The sequence below is a fragment of the Drosophila sechellia genome, chromosome 3L (assembly GCF_004382195.2).
Source record: "Drosophila sechellia strain sech25 chromosome 3L, ASM438219v1, whole genome shotgun sequence".
Taxonomy (NCBI): Eukaryota; Metazoa; Arthropoda; class Insecta; order Diptera; family Drosophilidae; genus Drosophila; species Drosophila sechellia.
The window spans coordinates 3,273,255-3,292,826 of NC_045951.1; the positions used below are offsets into that span (position 1 = coordinate 3,273,255).

General features: G+C 43.9%; 3 protein-coding genes across 5 annotated transcripts; 2 read left to right on the plus strand and 1 right to left on the minus strand.

Moving 5' to 3' along the window:
* The first annotated feature begins 505 nt into the window (after positions 1–505).
* On the plus strand, positions 506–4,743 carry LOC6610613 (titin). The gene is made up of 3 exons (XM_002035144.2): positions 506–806; positions 1,739–2,056; positions 2,115–4,743. The coding sequence occupies exons 1-3, from the start codon at positions 735–737 to the stop codon at positions 4,455–4,457; spliced, it is 2,733 nt and encodes a 910-aa protein (XP_002035180.1). The 5' UTR covers positions 506–734; the 3' UTR covers positions 4,458–4,743.
* A 339-nt stretch (positions 4,744–5,082) lies between these two features.
* LOC6610614 lies at positions 5,083–8,900 on the minus strand. Of its 3 annotated transcripts, none has more exons than XM_032718819.1 (3): positions 8,823–8,900; positions 6,557–6,717; positions 5,083–5,806 (listed from the first exon to the last, which is right to left on the minus strand). In XM_032718819.1, the coding sequence occupies exons 2-3, from the start codon at positions 6,629–6,631 to the stop codon at positions 5,282–5,284; spliced, it is 600 nt and encodes a 199-aa protein (XP_032574710.1). In that variant the 5' UTR covers positions 6,632–6,717; positions 8,823–8,900; the 3' UTR covers positions 5,083–5,281. The 3 variants fall into 3 exon arrangements, with proteins under 3 accessions (XP_032574710.1, XP_002035181.1, XP_032574711.1); XM_002035145.2 differs by having other exon boundaries at positions 6,557–6,714; positions 8,823–8,843; XM_032718820.1 differs by lacking the exon at positions 8,823–8,900 and adding an exon at positions 6,797–6,977.
* A 7,025-nt stretch (positions 8,901–15,925) lies between these two features.
* On the plus strand, positions 15,926–19,378 carry LOC6610615 (zinc transporter 1). The gene is made up of 6 exons (XM_032718209.1): positions 15,926–16,112; positions 16,178–16,302; positions 17,124–17,221; positions 17,280–17,796; positions 17,910–18,144; positions 18,208–19,378. The coding sequence occupies exons 1-6, from the start codon at positions 15,936–15,938 to the stop codon at positions 18,403–18,405; spliced, it is 1,350 nt and encodes a 449-aa protein (XP_032574100.1). The 5' UTR covers positions 15,926–15,935; the 3' UTR covers positions 18,406–19,378.
* Positions 19,379–19,572: the final 194 nt, after the last annotated feature.

Sequence of the window (19,572 nt, forward strand, 5' to 3'; positions counted from 1 at the left end):
CTGCCATTCTGGGTGCCATTATTTCTTAGAAAAACTAAGTAAATGGGTTGAAATGAATAATAATAACTAAAGTGTGATAGTTTATTTCGCATTTGGTACTAACTTATTGAAATATTACAAGATCATGGTCATGACCATCATTTCTCCTGCCGCTCTTCAGCTGTCTCTTCGCTCAGGTTCCACACAACTTGAGTTCCACATACGTCGGCACACTTTAGCGAATGCGCGCCAAACTTACCGCCACGCACACCAGCACACAGTGCGTATGCGCAATGTCACGTCTGCGGTGAAGAGGAGGGTTCCAGTTGCAAAGGTAATGGTGTGTGGTTGTAATTGAGTTGTTACTGTACCCACATACGTAGTGCCCACCTTTCTTCGGGCTGCTCTGTGTGTGCGTGACTCTTTGGTTTCTCTGCCTTTTTGCATTCTTAATAAATCAACGCGAAGAATATATAAATTGGGCGGCTCGGTGGACTGTGGCAGTTAGTATTTTCCAGCCAACGGTGCCTCACAGGTGTGCAAAGAGCCCGCAGTGCGAGTGCAAGCATTGGTCTTACCCCAAATATATAGCCGGGATATCGAATCGGATTAAACGCAGCCCACACACCCACATCTAATAGCACAACAAAAAGAGCCAAAAACCTAGAAAACGGATTATCGCATGTGTTTTTTAAACAAAGTGTTACAAGCCAAGTGATATATAGTGACCAAAACTGAACAATCTGTGTGTGAAAATGTGGAAAACGTTGTGTTTGCTGCTTCTCTTGACGGCCACCTGCAGCGCAGGACCTCTGTCCGCCCACCAGGTGAGTGTTAGAGTCCAGTGGTCGGATATCCATGCAGCAGACAGCTTGACCACCGAAGACCACTTCCGTTCGCCTTAACGGAAATGGGAAACTGTTAGTGGATGGTTTGCCGGCCCGCCGAGCCATACGATGAAATCTTAATGGGACATGGCCTGGACTCACTCGCATTTGCATACCTGAATGACGAATGCCTCTTCTACTTCTTTGGCCTGGCTTATTTGGTATGCCGAGCGTTTAGCCTTTTTTAACGGCCAAGACTCCAAGACAATTCGGTCTATGGTATTTATAGGCACTGCAGGTGGCTTAATGACTGGTAGAAGCCGGCGAGAATTCGCCAGAGAAATCACTGGAAAAGCTTCCAAGAATTGCCAGCACCAAAGCCTTTAAGTTTGCATTACTCATGAAGGGTACCCTTTTTCGGGAAGGGTCTACGTACAACTGAAAGTTTTTGGCACCAACTCATTGAAATGCAGGGCCCAAAATAATAAGTTAATAACAAATCCATATGGCTAAAATATTATGTGATAATATGTGAGCGTTCCATTCGAAAGTGACTTCAATTGCAGCGAGACCCATAAAAGGGCTGCAACAGGTGCGAAGTGCACAGTGGGCTGGGCTTTAACTCACCTTTTTGATTCGAGTCCATTCGCTTCGATTCAATTTAATTTTCACTTGCCGCCGCCTCGTAGACGAAAACTAGAACACAAGTGAAATTTTTCGGGTGCCTAGTTGATCGCAGAGTCACGTGCTGGATCCATGGGATTATCCATGCTCATCACGTACCTCGTTAGCCGAATGGATCGTACAGCTCGCTTAAAGATAGGATACGAAATGGGAATAGGATACAAGCCATCGTAGATTCCAGAAACTGGATCACACTTTCGTCCTTAAATAGCTGTATGAATATTTCTCCTTTTCCTTTAATCCAACAGAAGAGAAAAGCGCCCGTGACGCGTGAGGAGCCCGTGCCAGCAGAGGTGGAAATGCCGGAACAGACCGAAACGGAGGATGAGTCGGCTCCAGCGGAAGCAGCTTCCATGGGAACGCTCACCCTGCCCAGCAACGCCACCTCCATCCGCTCGGACATCACGGATAACTTCTCGTGTGTCAACAAGACCTATGGCTACTATGCCGATGTGGAGAACGACTGCCAGATCTTCCACGTGTGCCTGCCGGTTACCTACGCCGATGGCAGGGAAAATACTTTCCGCTGGAGCTTCATCTGCCCAGAGGAGACCATCTTCAGTCAGGTAAGTGTTCTGGAACGAATCCTTGGCTTAATCGAAATATATACAACTTTTATCACAGGAATCGTTCACGTGCATGCGTCGCGAGGACATGACCATCGAGTGCGAGGATAGCTCCAGATACTACGAACTGAATGACAACTTTGGTGGTCCTGCGGAGGAGGAAAGTAAGCCCACTCCAGTGGAGAGCGAGGAGCCGGAGAAGGAGGAGTCAGAGCCCGAACCGGAACCAGTTGAGTCAGAGCCAGAGGTCCCGGCGGAACCAGAAGTCCAAACAGCCAAGCCCATGAAGCCCATCAAGGCCCAAAAGCCTAAGCCCAACCGAAGGAAGCCCCAGCCCCAGAGAAAGGTTCCAGCTGCAGTAACTGCTGCACCTGAGGTAGAAGCTGTTCCCGAGCCAATTTCCCCCGTCGAGGTGGAGTCGAAGCCCATGAAGCCACAGAGGTTCACCAGCAGACCCCACCAGGAAAGACCCCAGGTGAAGAGGCCTGCAATTGCTGCCCCACCTATGCGAAATGAGCTATTCAATGGAATCCGCAAGCGTCCAGCTATCTTCAATAAGCCACCAACTACAGTGAAAACAGTTGAGGAGGTGGTGGAAAATGAACCCGCGGTCACAGAGGCAGTGGTTCAACTTAGTGAGCCCCAACCCACACTGAAACTGCAGACCTTGTTCGCGGAACCGGAAGTTATTCCTGTGGAAGTCCAGGAGCCAGAAGTTCAGGCATCCGAGCCAGCTGTGACTTTCGTTCAGCCAGAGCCCATTGTTGAGGAAGTGGTACCCTCGAAGGTGGAGATTGATACCAGGATCGAGGATGTCAAGCCCATTGAAGCCATCGAAGAGATTCCTGCAGTCATAGTGGAAAGTCTGGATCAATCAAAGCCCCCGGAAATCGAGAAAGCACCCGAAATGCAGGAGGAAGCTAAGATAACTGAAGAGGCCAAACCAGAGGAGGAGCCAAAGCCGGAAGAAGAAATGAAACTTGAAGAAGAACTCAAGTCAGAAGAATCAGCTAAGCCGGAGGTGGAGCTGAAACCCCAGGAAATTCAAGCCGAAGAGGAGCCCACAGTGCCAGCCAAGGTGGAGCAGATCATTGAAGCTAAGCCCGAGGAAATAAAATCGGATCCAGCTATTATCGAGGCCACCAACTCCCATGAGGAACCCTTGGTTAACCTAGAGGCTCTGGAGGCGGCCAAGCCGGCAGATGCCCCCGAGAGCATGCCAGGCACTCCCGAAATGGAACAGCACAGTCCTCTTGTAGAAGAAATCCTGGATAACACTAACGATGGGGAGGCGCAGGAGTCCCTGGGAGGCTTCAAGCCAGTGGATCCCGTGATGGCCGCCGAAGCGGAACAGTTGATCACCGACTTTCTAAATACCCTGAAAAAGAATGAAGAGAAACCAGAGACTGTCTTGGCTGAGAGTATACTGCCAGTAAATAATCCCGATGTGTCCATTGAGGAGGCCAAACTTCCGGAGCCCGAGATCGTGGACAAGAATGCATCAGTTGAGGAGCAGTTGTTGGAGGAAACCGAAGACAAGAAGTCCCACAAGACCGAGATGATGCAGGACTCTCCGATCATCAATATAATGCAGGTGCAACATATGCCCATGGACTACAGAATCCCAGTCCGGATTATTCCCGCGGAAGTCCAGCCTGTTCCCGCAATCTTTGAGGCATCAGAGGTCGCTAAGGAAAGCGCTCCCGAGGTGGTATCCGAATCCTCTCTAGAGGAGACCGAGGAAAGTGCTCCAGAAGAAGCTAAGGAATCCGTTCCCGAAGAAGTTGTCGATACAGCTCCTGAGGAAGTCAAAGAGATTCCTAGTGTAGAAGTCCAGGAATCCCCTATGGAGGAGACTAAAGAATCTTCTCCTGAAGAAGTCAAGGAAAGCACTCCCGAGGAAATCAAAGAGACTGCTCCAGAGACAGAGGTTGAGCTGGTGGTCGCGCCCGAACAGACTGCTTCCCACGACGATGACGCCCAGGAGAGTCTAGTCACAGCCCCATACATGCCCTCCATCGAGGACATTGTGGAGCTGGTCAAAGAGCGCCTGGATCAGACGCCCAAAAAGGATCAGATGGCTCCCATGGAGCTGATACTCACGCCTGGTGGTGCCGAGCCGATGTCCTTGGTTCAGAGCACTTCAGAACAGTTGCAGCCTGAATCTCCGGCCACGGAGGAGGCGGCATCCACTGCCGGGCAGGAAGAGCAAGTCATCCTGCCCATTTACAAACGCGTCTCCGCTGCCGAACCCGCCATGTCCAAGGTGCAAACGCTGCCCGTAACGGTGAGCAAAGTGGATACGGAAGCGCTGCCGGAAACTGAATCCCAACCGGAAGTCCGGGAGCCCAAGATGGACGCCCGCAAGCGACGTTTCCTGTTCCGCGCCGATGCCAGCTAAAAAGGAACAAAGGGAGATACAGCGAAGGACAGATAACAATCCTGGCAAGGATTATTCTCCCACTTAGCCCGAACCGGAACCCCGTTCACCTCCTAGTTCCCAATACGCTATCCCACTCATTTGCACCTAGGCAAGTTGTATTTAATAATTTTTTGATTTCCTAGTTTTATGGCCATTTCTCAAAGGATAATTGCGGACGAGCGTTGAAATTTAAGTTTAGAATTGTTGTTCCGACCAGTTAAAGAAACAAACTAAAAAAGTTGCAAAAAAAATCTTAAAATAAAAATATTAAAAATTAAATAATAAAATTGTTTGATGTAGGTGGGGTAAAATAGGTAATAAACACTTTTTGGTCAGCTAATCAACTCCATCGTGCAGAGGTTTGAGTGTCCTGTGTTTTGCCTAATCGCATTCAATTTCTGCAGAGAGATGGTACGCTTAGAAACAACCTACAAAAATTGTTACTTATATATGCATATAAAACTTGAAATATAGTAATTTTAAAAAATAATTCTATAACCCTAAAACTTTTTTTACCATTTTAAATATGTGCTTAAAAACGAAAGACTTAGGAAACGAACTGCGAAGGGCGTTCCAACATACTGACTATTGACTAATATTCAAATAGTCAAACATACCATATTCGTAATTTATTTTAGAAAATCGTTTACAAATCGTATTAACACTTAGGCTTTGGGTAATTAGCTGTATGAGGCAACTACCAGGTGAGAGAACCACAATTTTCAGATACAGTGAACACTGGACGTTAAGTAACTAACACATCACATCACATTGACGGAGCCAACGCAGGATCACCAGGATAACTACGCCTCCGTTTCCTGCTCCAGTTCGCCAGCTTGGATTTCCTCCGGCGTTCGCAGATCAATGGCGAACTTTTGTCGTGTGGGCGTAATAGTGTCACTGGCCGTGCCCTCGCCTTCCTCCTCGCCGGCCGCCTCCTTGACCCGTCGCGAGTAATCCTGGAAGGCGGCGGCCAGGGCAAAGGTCAACTTCCGCGCCATCGCACGACTGTCGCATACGAAGGCGTGAACCTCAAAGGGATGCGGACTCGACTCGTCCTTTACCACGATCATGGCAAAGACCCTTGTGTAGACCAGGTCCTGTACGCCATACGAGATCGTGTCGATGGGATAGCTCCAGTGATTGATGCTGGCCTTGGGCGAAATGATCTCCAGCTGGACTCCGTCGGTGGACACCTTCAGTTCGCAGTTGGGCAGCACCTTATTGGGCGGCAGGTTCTTGGCCACGCCCACCATTATGTCCACCGGACGACGCGTATACTTAATGCCCCATAAGCCACGTGCCACTTCGGAGCCAATGTACTTCACCTGCAGCGAGAAAATGTGTACGATATATTTATAAAATGATTGCCGATTCTACACTGCATTTAGTGAACAAAAAAATCCCAATGAGAACATAACCAAATATTTGTATTTTACGTGAGTAAAAGAATACCATGTTTTCATGGACGTTGTGGGATTATTCATCGGTGGCATTGGTTTCCGCTGCGCATGCGTTGCCGTTAGAGTCGCTTCATTTGCATCCGACCTGCGACCGGATGTCCACAGCCAAACCAGAAAGCTGTTGCTGTTGCTCATGTGGTGCCACTGCCACGCCCCTTTCCCCTCAAAGGGGAAAAGTTCAGCCCCCAAGTTCAGCAGGGCGTGACGCATGCGTGTCTGGCTCTTTTTTTTGGTCATGTCTCATGTGCGGGTGGTATTATATTCAGATGTCTGCTTTTGTTCGTTTATGCACTCATAAAAAAAACGGTCATCGAAAAATAGGATATATGTAAATTTTAACAGTGGATTCTGTTATATAAGTAGCCAATATGGAACCAATATACTCGAAACATGTAGAGCTTAATTTGATTATCCGAGATACATTGTACATAAATCGTTTTACTATTTTAAATGGTGTAGCTCATTGATTTTTGTGTACCTATCATAGCTTAATTTTTCTCCGTGTATTTTCGGTCACATATGTAAGAGGTCTTAATGGGGATTGGTTCCTGAACTTGCGCCACATATTTCACAGCATTTAAATTTGAAAACGCATTTCGCCATGTGAACACTCACCTTGAAAGTTATGGGCAAATCCTCCACATTGACCTGGCTGTCCAGATCGGTGGTACTACTGTTGTTGGAGGCCATTCTGTATCTGTATCTGTATCAGTATCTCGTCTATCGCGAAAGGTGCAAGCGAAGATCCACCGTTAAACGCATTCACCGCAGACCTACTGAAAGGGCGCAAAAAACACGAGCTTGAGTAATGCTCCCATTAAATGTATCTCGCGGATATTTTAGCCGCTATCTTACGGAGTTCACATCCACCGCTGCATTACCATATCTCTACCGTAATCGCTGAATTTTACATGGTTTACTTTGTGTGCGCTTTTTAAACCTATATATGTTATGAATATATGTTTATATTCCGCTGAATATCGGTCGGGTCGACTAATGGTTCTGTTTGGGATTGTTGTTGCTGTCGCCGGCTACCGATTGCTACTGAACTCGCGATCGGCGGCAAAAGGTGTCGCAAGTTGTGCCCCCAGCTAGCTCCACTCCCGCTCACTCGCTCCCAATGCCACCAGGCCGCTCCCCACCCCTCCCACTCGAGCACAGGTAAACAGAAAAGAGCGCAGGCAAAACAAATGGGCTAAACAAAAGCAGTGCTCAGATAACTTTTTCTCTCACGCGGTGTCGCTGCCTAAGCACAAACAACTGATATTAGAAGCGACAGTCCGGCACTGAGAGAAATAAGTAGTAAAAAGAAGTATCAAATGCTTAAAGAGCCTTTTAAATAGTTATCTTATCGTATATTTTAAGGATGAATGCGTTATATTATTATCGTTATCTCATCTTTCTAAAGGATGAATAGTTACATTGTGATCTTTAGCACTCCTAACGGTAAAACGTTTTTCTCAGTGGATCAGCGGAAATGCCCGCAAGTGGTCAAGCATTTTAAATCTAATCATATAATAATTATGAGGTAAAACGAGTATGTTGCAACTGATAACCCAGTCAACGCCACTCAAGCAGGGTATTCGATCCCCAACTTGTTGAATCACTTTTTCCACACGCACTCTATTTATTAGAAATGTATTATTAATACTTCCTCACGCAGCCCGCTGACCACTCCAAATGCCCAATGAATATAGGAGCATTATACCGGATATACATATGTGTGTACATATGTATGTATTAAAATGGCCATGCTGCAATAGTTGCATGTCTGCCAATTAATGACCGACGAGAGAAAACCGAATTAAAACCAAAACTGAAACGAATGGAAATAAATTCAGTGCAATGCATTTCACCTGTGTGACGTCATTTGCGAGCGAGAGGGGGAACTTTCTGTGCAACAGCCAATACCTTTTTTTTAGCTTTATGTTCTACTCTGACTACCATTTTAATGCCAATGACCCAAGCGGATAACTAGTGACAATGGCCTGTGTTGTAGACACAAACCCCACGACTAATTGTGTGCTCATCTGATCTTTTGCTCTAACGCCATTTAGAAGTTGCCTGATCCAGATTTTGAGGAAGATCACGTTCACAGCTATTATGATATATTACCACATTACAACGTTTGCCACGCTATTCCAATCTATAGCCATATAAATCTCAGCCTTACGCTCACCTTTGTACTCTCCTTATCGGTGTTTACTTTTGGGCTATTAACGAATGTTACATTTTAGAAGTTGTTCGGAAATCGAAATTTATACTGTATGGCATACTATGTGTTTTACATATTTTCTCCCCATACAATATGCCTATATCACTGTTGCTATCATTACGCCAACAACCATAACAATAACAATATCGGAGACAGGTTCGGTAGCACTCGCAGTCCAATTTAGATAATTTTCCACTGGACATTTCAGTTTAAGCGGTACGAAAGCCGGAAGCTGCTCATATGAGCATATCTCCTCTGTTCGTATAATAGATTTATCTTTTTATCATAATTTGTTTACGGGCACTGCTGATGACTGTCATTTGTCGCACATATAGATTTGCGTATGTGGAGCTCGCACTAACTCCCTTCCATTCAGTGACTAATTGACTAAATTTGGTTTCTTTTATTTACACTTTTTTTACTTTATTTTCTCTTCAAGTTTCAATTGCCTGTTATCACGTAGGGAGACATTTACCCATTCGCCTAATCTTATCACTCACTACTTCACGCACACGCGGAATTCAGCACAGGTAAAATAGGTAAAAGTTATATTGCCATTTTGAACAAAAATGGGTATAAGTCTTGAGTTAAACTAAATGCCTAAACGTGCTCAATATAATTCCGTGATTTCTGAATTGATTATGGGGGTAGTCACTTTGGAATTACCGATTTTATGATGGCTTTGTTTTTTGGACACCTGTTTCCTCGGCCGGTAAGCGCGATACTAACGAAATCCCCAATAATCGTGGTCAGTGATGCGGCTTTAGCCATGAATAGTATCTTCAAAAAAGATTTTAAAGTTAAATGTTTTTACTGACAACTCACATTTGCCATGCAAATATATGTTCTTTTTTCCAAGATATTTTAATTTTTACAATCTTTTTTGATTTAGATTTTTGTCTTGTAAAGGCACGACATCACTAGTAAGTCATTTACCTTCCCCATCCAATACATAAACCACTTTTGAGCTTGAGTGCCGTTGAGCTTTTGGTTTCTACTGCATTTACTAGTTTGCCATCTTATTTATGAAATACCTGAGTAACGGCCGATATCATTATTGTCAACCCGATAGAGCTGCGCAACATTATCGATATATTATTGGTATTTTCCGACTGGCCGGATGGCGTTTTCGATAACTGTGGCTGCAGCCACACTGAGTCGGGAAAATAATTATTTATTAAAAATTCGTGGACCCGCGCTGTACTTCTGCGTCTGTGCTGTGCGATCCGCTTCGAGTGCGGCAAAAAGCAACCAAGGAGGCAGGCAGCCAATCGGTAATTTACGGCGGGGTAGTGAGGAGATATCCGGAAATCGCGACCAGTGCACGTGCAATTGTGAATCGTTCTCGGTTTTCCCGACCCTCCTCCTTTCTTCTTTCACGACCATTGTGACTGTGCACAATTAACTTGCATACATACGTGTATGTATGTACACACTCTGTTTGTATGTATGCGTGCCACCCCCAATTGAGGCGGAAAAAGGAGAAGCGAAGGAATTTCTGCAAAATCCAAGATACCCATGCTATTTGCACTATTTTATTTTGCCAACTTTTCACTCGTCACTTTGTTCTTGCAGCAACAAAGCCAACAACGGCGAAAATTGGAAGTTATTTTCTTTTCTTTCTCCACTCTTTTTATCGCAAAACAACAGCAACACTGCCCGCGCACCGCCCTCCCCGCTCTCATTTGCGTCCTTGTAAATACAGTGAATATCGGCTAGCCACGAACAGGGGAAATACAAAGAATCCTAACTTGCATTTGTATGGTTGATAAAAAGTATCAACTTATTTAAATCGTCTTATCAAATCAAAGTGTTTTATACATTTATGAACATTTTTAAGTGTTTTTTGTCATTTTTAATTGCGAAAATAGTAAAGATATCGTGTTTTATATTATCAACAGTGCAGCGAAAGTCTGATAAAATATACAGTCGAATTATTATTTAAGTTATAACCTCCGTAAACAATGGATTTAGTTTTTTATTAATTTGCAATTATGTGTATTTTTAATTTAGCGTCTTCAATAGAAGCTTAGGAACCTCAACAACCAAAGAACCGATTTCCAGACTTAAAGCTACGGTAAGTTAAATGTACCTATTATCCTTAGCCTAATTATCATTTTTCAATAAACTTCCAAAAATAGATTGTAAGACAGAGAGTGCCATTTTTCTTTTATGTGTTAAATGTAATCTCGGATATGATATCCATTATCTCACGTAGGGGATTTGCCTGCAGGCGACCTGCACCAGCATGTCTGTTATTGTTACACGTGGGTCACCGAACTGGGCGGGTGTGGGCGTGGTCAGGTAGTAGCAGAGCATATCTGCATTTCAACAATCGATCTTAATCTGCGCTTGCTTTTGAGTTCCTTTCGTCTAGGACTTGTTATACTTGATTTATGGCCCCTTCCCGTGATTTCCCATCCTCGAAAACCGGTTGTTTTGACTTAATCATCGGTTCTCGCTGGTTATTTGATTTGAAATCTCTCTGACTCACAGCAGTTGTTTAAATTCTGTTGTGGGAATTCCGATCTCTTTCTTTATCAAGGCAAATAAATATGAAGGCTGATTTGCTATATTTGCTGAATTATTTTATTTTAATTACTTTTGAAAAACAAATAGGCAATAGGCATTTATCCTAAATTTTATCTTCCAGATTTTATAGATTATAAATCTCCCTGAATAGACATATTTTTCCTCCTTTGGTCTTGCAAATTACATATGTATGTTCGATTTTCTTTCTGTATCAGTTCTGAAATATGCAGATGTGAGGCTTTCACTGTTGCATAAAGCCCGTGTATTCCGGGCCTAATTAAATCACATTAAATGCCTGCTCGGTGTGGCTGAAATAATTCGATTTAAAGGTCAGACCCCAGCCCTCGCACTCACCCAAGTGACTTTCCAACTCTTTTTGTTCTCGGCTCCCAGTTCATCAGCGAAAATTGAGTGAGATCGAGGAGGAGGGGAAAATCAATATGTGCTAATATAATTTTGTGGCAAACAAATTAAAGCACACAAAACAGCTCGTCGTCGCTGCTCTGATTTGTTTAGGTATACGAGTATATGTACATACGTACCATATTTATTCAGTTGATTTGGTTCAGTTTCAGTGGTTAATATTTGAGCAGCAGCATTTAATATTTGATACTGGCCAATTTAATTTGTGGGTAAGCACATTGACTACCGCCCAAACTGAACTGCAGCCGAAAATGGGGCCAAAAGTGGGTTATGTTTGCCGCGACCACCATAAAGCTGGCGTTGATTTACGACTGCAACTAAAGTAGGTTAACCTAGGTCCAGATAACTACTACGTTCTGCTTCTATTCTAATCTCACAGTTGCCTGAGCTGCTGGCTTTCCAAGAGAAGAATCATGCACATGTGACCTTGACACGGTTCTCACTTGCTCTGCAGGAAAAAGGGTTTTCCGCATCCACCGTACCGTATCCATTGAAATTTGATTTTGTTATTTGTTTATCGACGCCACTTCATGCAAATTGGAGAAATTCAGTTGGATATATTTTTAGCTGACACATCCATGCAATGTTTGCAAATGCATATATAGTATTCTTTTGTATATTTTTCACTCTGTTCTCCGTTCTCGGGGAACCCAACCAGGTTGGACCACCCACCGCCCAGCTCCGGCTCATACTTCGCCTTTCTCTGCGCCGCCCTTTTTCCCGACCAACTCTGTCCGCCTTCCGTTCCCGGAGGTCTGGAAAAAGAGAACAAATGACTCTTCGTTTGTGGGTCAACTGCAATTTTTGCCATTAAAATAATTATTTGATTGCCATTTTGCTTTTAAATGTCGTTACTTTGTGTGAGTGAAACGCACCAAGTAAATAGGAGTATACCCACATAATATAATTTATATTCTCACCTCAAAAGCGTTATCATCGCAAAATCTATAAGAATGCTAAAATTGTTTTCATTGCTGCACTTCACACTTACGTAGCAAAAGGAATTACCCAATCTTAAAATTACTTTAATTCCTGCTTAATATATCTTTCCACAATTTGCCTATTAATAAATCAACAGTGCGTCCAATTTAGCTTATCGAAATGCGTACTTTCGAGTACTTTGTACAACATTCTATGCATAGGCGATCGATTTCCGCTTATCCCCGAATTATTTCTTATCGCTGGGCCAAATAAAATTCTATGCTAGCCCAGCCGTCTTTGTTTCAAAGCCAAACTGGCTTAGTAACCCACATAAACACCACCGAATCCCCGAATCCGAGTCTCAGTTGTCCGGGGGCTATTGGGCGGAGAATACCCGTTCAGTGCAACTGGAGCTGGAGAGGCCAATTAAAGCACCTGACCTAGAATATTTGTAGCCCAGTTTCGCCCGCCGAGAGTGCACATGTTTTACATGCCACCGCACTCACATTCGGATGCTCAGATCCAACAAACTCGTACTTTGAATCAGTCAACTGCGAGCTGCATGTTAAATGGTTTGAATTAATTGCGTAGGCCACGCATGTCACGTGCGGCTCACATAGGAATATATCTATCTATATGTGCATATAGTACGATATATATACCACCCCCTTTCCACCCACAAATCCTTGAGCAAAGCCAAGCCGGAAATTTAAAGTAAACATTCCAGCTATCCCTGTTTATATTTTGAAGTTTAATTTTATTGTAGAGCGAGCACATCACGTACTCACAGAGCCAAGGCCACAATGCAAGGCCCTAAAGTCGGGTTACGTTTAATTTCAACCGTGTTTAAAGGGAATTACTCTAGGCAGCTAAAAATGAATGATTTAAAGTCGTGAAATGAAATTGACGAGACAGCAAGCCCTAAGTATTTGTTATAAATCACTTGATATTATGACCGTTTTTCATGACATTCAGCAATAAGAAACATCTCAATAATTTAAATGAGGATTATAAATAAAATATTAAAAGAACCTGATGTAGTCGGAGCCAAAGTTAACTCCACAAAGTTCACCATATCATTAGGTTTTCTACCAAGGGCTTTAAAATCAGTTGCGTACAAGCCACGTTTTAAGTTTTAAACGTTTTCTTGATGGCCTGTGGCAACACACGCCGCCGAAGATGGCCAAATATTTGGTCAGCCAACAGCCGCGAAAGAGACTCCGATATTTCATCAATGGCTTGTCCACAGTCTGGAGGTATTCGTCTTTGGGAACCTGTCCGTCCGTCCGTCTGTCCGTCTGTCCCATTTATGCGGAGCACGTTCGCCTATCGCGGGCTGCCTGGCGGGGATTAAGAGCTCTCCGGGGCGAAGGTGGCTATCGCATCGTTGGTTATTGGCTGGTATCCACTATCAGCTGCAAGTGACACATTTTAAGCCGCGCCAGTTGACCATTTCGTTGGCCGGGCCAACAGTGCCTATCTGCGATTTGGTACCTGTATTCAACAAATGCCGCTGGAAATGGGTAAAGGCCAGGTAGGGCCATTTGGCCCAGACATTTGGACAGTGACTATTCGTGTGTGAACGGACGAGGTTTTCCGCTCGCTCCACCACCATATATACTATTGCCATTATTAAGATTTTCTTTGGAACGCAGTTGCCACATGTAAGTCGAGATTCAGCTCATTTCCTTTCATTGCTCATTGTTGACTTAAGATTAATTCGATTCGTGCGCACTGCACTTGTTCAATTGTATCGTTTGCTTGCAGTTCGTTGGCAAGCGTTTATATCTATAATGCACTCTGAAAATGATCAAATTCAATTGAAAATATTTGCATTTTCGTTTGGCCATTATGTTCACTCAATCCGTTGGAACCCAAGCTATTATTATGCTGCATCCTATTCTAACGATTTAAATAGCTACGTTGATGTAGTATTGAGTTCGTATATATATAGTGCAAAAATCTAGTGTTCTTGAAAAGTTTGTGTTCCGATTGAGCTATTAATGTATATTTATCCAAGCAGAACCGTCTAGACCGTGAAGGATACCTGATAATATTGTGTTTCTAATGCAATTCAATCGTGCATTTAAGCCACGAACTTTGTCCAAGTATCAAGTTGAGTGCACCCGAGGGAAACCCGTAGTAATCTCGGAGTATTTGCCTTTATTCCTCATCCAAATATTTGGCTGGCTCATAAAGTAGGCGCATTGTATGCAGCGATGACTCCTGGTCTCGGGCACTGCTCATCCCTTCGATCCGCTCCCACTCCCACTGCCCATCCCATCCGGCTCCCAGTTCATCCGATAAGCGTCGGATTGTTTGCTTTTTGCGCACAGGCTGCCAAATAAAACCGCCCGCCGCCGGCTTATCGGTCTGTTTATCTAGTTCGCTCATATATGTATGTACATATAGCTATGGCTATATCTATAGCATTTCGCATATGGAGAAGATGTAAAAGCGTGGGCCCAGAAGATCGGGCTGTGAGTTACCCATTTATTGGCATTACTGCGCACGGTACCATGCGATAGAATCGTTTGTGGCGTAGATAAAAATCAAAATGCAAAAGCGCTTTGTTTTTGGCGTCTCGTGTGCCGAGTATTCTAAAAGTCGTCGAATGGTTGGGGGGGAGGGGACATTTCGAGATAACAGCAACGCGAGGAGATTGTGTAATCGCTTTGGCGATTGCTGGGCGGGCATATGCTGGTCGCGATGCGGTTTCCCATACAATGGGTTCTGTCCAATCGTAGCGTGTAGTGCATCATAGGTTCAGGGAAAAGGTCAACAAGATACTCTAAACATATGTGGATTCCTTTGAAGATCCCCATCGTATAAGCATACTTATCTTTATTATTTTATACAATTTATTTAGTCATCTGGAAGGAGGAAAGTACTATCCACGATATAGTATGGCATTGTTTCGAGTGGATGTCAGTTTCCCAATTTGGTTGCTTGGCAATATTTGTTGGGCTTTTGGCCGAAAATGCAAATTGTTTTCTTCGGCGTCCCGTCGCCACAGTAGCTGAATTGGAGAACGCGCAACGTCACCCTATTGTATTTACCACCCCGTAGGCCAAGGCATTACCATATATTTCACCGATTTCACCTGGCAACCGGGGACTTCTCGACCGATGCCGATACACTTTCATTCGCTGTCGATTCAGTTGAAACAATTTCTGTTTTTGTTTACACAACGCGCTCGATGGCTGGCAAGCCGTTCTCGATATGAAATAGAGCCAGCCATATAAGTAACTACAGCGCCGGAGGAGCCAGTCAGTCAGTCCTCCAGAGTCTTCCAAGCCGAAATGCAGCTATTTGCGTGAGTCCGATATGGAAATCCCAGATCTAGTCAACCGAGACAACATTTAAACGTCGCCAAGCCCCTTTTTCAGACCCTATAAACCGGGCACATATTCTTCTTTCAATTAAATGCCTACCCGATGGGGTACTAAAACTTTTGCCTAAACAAAGGGCTAAATGAAACTAAATGGAAAACTGTTCGAGCAGCAACAATGGAAAACAATTGAAAAACTCAATTTGTTGGTAATTTGTTTGGGCGTGCGTGTCTCAGTATCTTTTTTGTTTTGTGCAATAACAATTTCAGAGCTTGGCACATTGCAGTCTATTTGTTGACTGCATAAAAAGCAGTTGAATGAACTGAGAACGAGCTTTGATTGATATTTCGAAAGCCATATTGATGGAAAATGTGTGAGATGGGGGAATAACATCACTGCCAAACTTCTCCAAGTCCAAAAATGGCTTTCTTTGGTAAATAAATTGGGGGAACTACTACTGTTTCCATGACTCTAATTTTTGTATTGTAAGAAAATCAAAAGGTTCTAGAGATCGTGAGGTTCTATTAATTTTAAATTCTTTCACCTTCATCTCTCTTGCAGTTTCTCCAAAATGGCCAAGTACTCGGGCAAAAAATGCCGGCTGCTCTCGATGATGTGGCTCACGGCGTTCTTCTTCTTCGTCGAGATCATTGTGGGCTATGTGACCAATTCGATGGCTCTGGTGGCGGATAGTTTCCACATGCTGGGCGACATCGCCGCCCTGGTCATATCATTCCTGTCTGTGAAGGTAAGTCCCTGTCTTTTACCTAAAAATACAACGTGTATCACTCAGCTAACTCCTTATCTCGACAGATGTCACCGAAAAAGTGGTCAAAGAACACCTTCGGCTGGGCCAGGGCAGAAGTCTTGGGAGCTTTGGTCAACGCCGTTTTCCTGGTGGCCCTGTGCTTCAGCATCACCATCGAGGCTTGCAAAAGGTGAGTTCGTTGTGTTAAATCAACTTAAATTGTTTGCAGAATGTACAAAACTAAGATAAGCTGCAATAGAATCAATTTTGAAACATCTGCTATCCAAGCGAAAATCTCTACTCAGAAATGAGTCATTACATGCTTTATAGATGAGAGATTTAAATATTGTTTGCCTTCTAGCATAAATAGCTAGCAAAGTACTAATCGAATGATTAAGCGGCTGCAGATTGCGTTTGTTTATATTCCTGAGAGAAAAACAAAAAAATATGTTCAAATGGTGTCATCATACTATTAAATTTTGTCGATTGGAGGTTTATAACGAGGTTTTTAAGACTCATTGCTTATTAAACGTGGCTCTGAAACTAATTAACTCGGATTACTACTCGCTCACTCTTTACTCCTTGGCCCCAACGCAAACGGCTTTAATATTTTCACTCATTACGGATCGTTGATCCGCACCCAAAACCCTGTAAGCCAAGCCGTATTATGAGCAAAAGGCTTGCCTTGGCATCGACATGTGTTAACGTGATTTGTTTAAATTTTCTTGAATTACTCGACTCCGCCTGTGAGTTAATTTGTTGTGATACATTCACGTTATATCGTCACTTTTCGGTCTGTATTTGTGCATTGGGTTGTGTGGAATTATAAGCTTTGTTCATTTACATTCCAGTCACATTTTGTGCATATTTATCGAACTCTTTGCGAGGTGATTATTCTGCCAATAGCTACAGATTCCCTGCAGAAGCCAGCTACACTGCCAAAAATAATAAACTAACATGGGATTTGATGAATGCAGCTTAAATAAAGCAATACATTTCCATTTATCACAGATTCATTGAGGAGGAGCCGATTCACGAGCCTGAACTGCTTGTTATCGTGGGAGCCCTGGGTCTTCTGGTGAATGTGATTGGACTTTGTCTGCTTTACGGTAAGACCAACTAATACGGAGAAGATTTAGCAGCTCTTTAACTTCATCTGAATTGCAGAGCACGGCGGTCACCATGGTCACTCACATGGCGGCGGACTCACACGTAACCACAGCCGACTCACTGAGTTGGCCAACATGGACGAGGGCGAGGATGAGCAGAACGACTTTGCCTACGAGAAGCCGAAGGAAAAGGCACCGGTCAAGAAATCCAGCCATGGACACAGCCATGATCCCGGCCAGATGAATATGCGCGGCGCCTTTTTGCACGTTTTGAGCGATGCCCTTGGCAGCATCATTGTCGTAATCAGTGCTGTCGTGGTGTGGAAGACGCAGTGGAAGTACCGATACTACATGGATCCCGCTCTGTCCATCGTTCTGGTTGTCCTGATCCTGCACTCCGTGTGGCCGCTGCTACGCGAGTCCGCCTTGATTCTGCTTCAAACAGTGCCCACCCACATCCAGGTGGACGCCATTCAGAAGAGGCTTCTGGAGAAAGTTGATGGCGTGCTGGCTGTGCACGAGTTCCATGTGTGGCAACTGGCTGGCGACCGCATCATCGCCTCTGCCCATATTAGGTAAGATTTACTTGTTAAAAAAGTGACTGCCTTTCTTAAAAGGAAAAATGAATGCTATAACCATTTATAAATCAAATGAAAGCAAACTAATCCATCTTTTGTAACCCTTGTAGGTGCCGAAACCTTTCGGAGTACATGAAGATTGCCGAAAAGGTGAAGGAGTTCTTCCACAACGAGGGTATCCACTCCACCACCATCCAGCCGGAGTTCAGCGAGATTGAAGGCTGCAACATGTCTGATGGCACCTCCAGCATCAACATGAGCGGCTCCGACTGCTGCGCGTTGGATTGTCCCACCACGGAAGAAGGATGTGTCAAGGCCACGTGCTGCCAAAACAACAACAAATTGGTGAGTATCTAGTCTAAATAGAACATGTAGAATTGTATAATGAAATATAAACCTAAATTACAGAACCAACTGCCCTCACCCACCAACTCGCCGTATCTGTGCCGCCAGCGGAATGCCGCCCGACAGGCCGGCGATGTGGAGGCGGGTTCCCTGCTGGAGGCCACATCCAGTGGCAACCAGGGAACCTCTGGCGGTGCCAGCGCAGGAGCTCCCGTGGTTGCGATAGGGGCCACGTCAACCCCGAAAAGCGATTTGGTTTGACGACAGCCACATCAGGCGCAACAACATGTACACTTTGCCACGACCAAAACGGAAACCGCAACCGCAACAACAAAGGCCGCCACAACAGCAGCAGCAACATCAATACGTGATATAATGTACGAGCCGTGCGCCAACAACCAAGTGGTCTCCAGCGCACAGGTGGACGTCAATCTCGGCCTGACGGTGACCGCCCAGCGGCGGCGGGAGCTTCAGTTGCAGGCCGAACAGCAGTATCAGGAGCAGGTGTCACCACTGAGTACCAGGAATGGCGACGAGGTGGCACTCTAATTAGGAGCCTAGTTTAACGTTAATTGTGCAAACCGCTGCAATGGAGACTGGTCTGCCATGGTGCAGCTTTAGTGTTTTTTTGTATCATTATTTGTTCTTAGTGGAATTTAGGCGTAAATGAGAGTGGGAGAGTGGCTAGTTTAATTAAAGTGAAATCAAAAAATGAATATGAAAATGAAGAACACGAGTATCTATTAGTGCGGAAAACACAAAGTTTAAAGGAACATGCTGTTCAGGATGTCATTCATATACTATATAGTATGTTAAACCTATTCGATTGTAGTTAATTGCATTAGTTTAGATCGATAAGTGAGCCCAACCAGCAGAGAATATATATGTACTACGTTTTTTACATTTTGAGAAAGTTTATACATACGTGAAATAAATTATTGTATTCAATAGTTACCTACGGATTAGCAAATGACTAAAGACAGTTTACAAAATACATAGGTATAAACGCATGTGTGTTTGTGTATTGTTAGGCATAGTCCCTAAATCTTAGTAGTTATAATGCTATCTGTAAATGTTTTTACCACAACCGAGAACCTAGTTTCTATTTAATTTTAATCGTATCGAACTTTATAATGACTATACATTTAATGCAAACATCATGTATTATTTTATGATCTGCATTAATTTTCACATGTATATGTTTGTAAATAAAAGCCAAACATAATCAAACCAAGCGAATTCATTGTATAAAATGTGATAAAATGCTTTTTTGGAGTCGTAATTTTCGATGCAATCAGAGTTCCCTTCCTGATTCCCTGATTCATTTTATGAATTGCATCAGTGGGCAAGATTGCGAGCTCTGTCTTGAGTTTCCAGGAAGCTTATCGAATTCAGATAGGAGTACATGTGTGACATCAAAGTTAAGGC

What these genes read in the sequence shown, in the direction of transcription:
- LOC6610613 (XM_002035144.2), top strand. Translation starts at nt 735, where the DNA reads ATGTGGAAAACGTTGTGTTTGCTGCTTCTCTTGACGGCCACCTGCAGC. An exon ending in GACCTCTGTCCGCCCACCAG is followed by an intron (nt 807 to 1,738) that starts GTGAGTGTTAGA and finishes TTAATCCAACAG; the next exon opens with AAGAGAAAAGCGCCCGTGAC. An exon ending in AGGAGACCATCTTCAGTCAG is followed by an intron (nt 2,057 to 2,114) that starts GTAAGTGTTCTG and finishes CTTTTATCACAG; the next exon opens with GAATCGTTCACGTGCATGCG.
- LOC6610614 (XM_032718819.1), bottom strand. Translation starts at nt 6,631, where the DNA reads ATGGCCTCCAACAACAGTAGTACCACCGATCTGGACAGCCAGGTCAAT. An exon ending in ATTTGCCCATAACTTTCAAG is followed by an intron (nt 5,807 to 6,556) that starts GTGAGTGTTCAC and finishes TTCTCGCTGCAG; the next exon opens with GTGAAGTACATTGGCTCCGA.
- LOC6610615 (XM_032718209.1), top strand. Translation starts at nt 15,936, where the DNA reads ATGGCCAAGTACTCGGGCAAAAAATGCCGGCTGCTCTCGATGATGTGG. An exon ending in TATCATTCCTGTCTGTGAAG is followed by an intron (nt 16,113 to 16,177) that starts GTAAGTCCCTGT and finishes TTATCTCGACAG; the next exon opens with ATGTCACCGAAAAAGTGGTC. An exon ending in GCCAAAACAACAACAAATTG is followed by an intron (nt 18,145 to 18,207) that starts GTGAGTATCTAG and finishes CCTAAATTACAG; the next exon opens with AACCAACTGCCCTCACCCAC.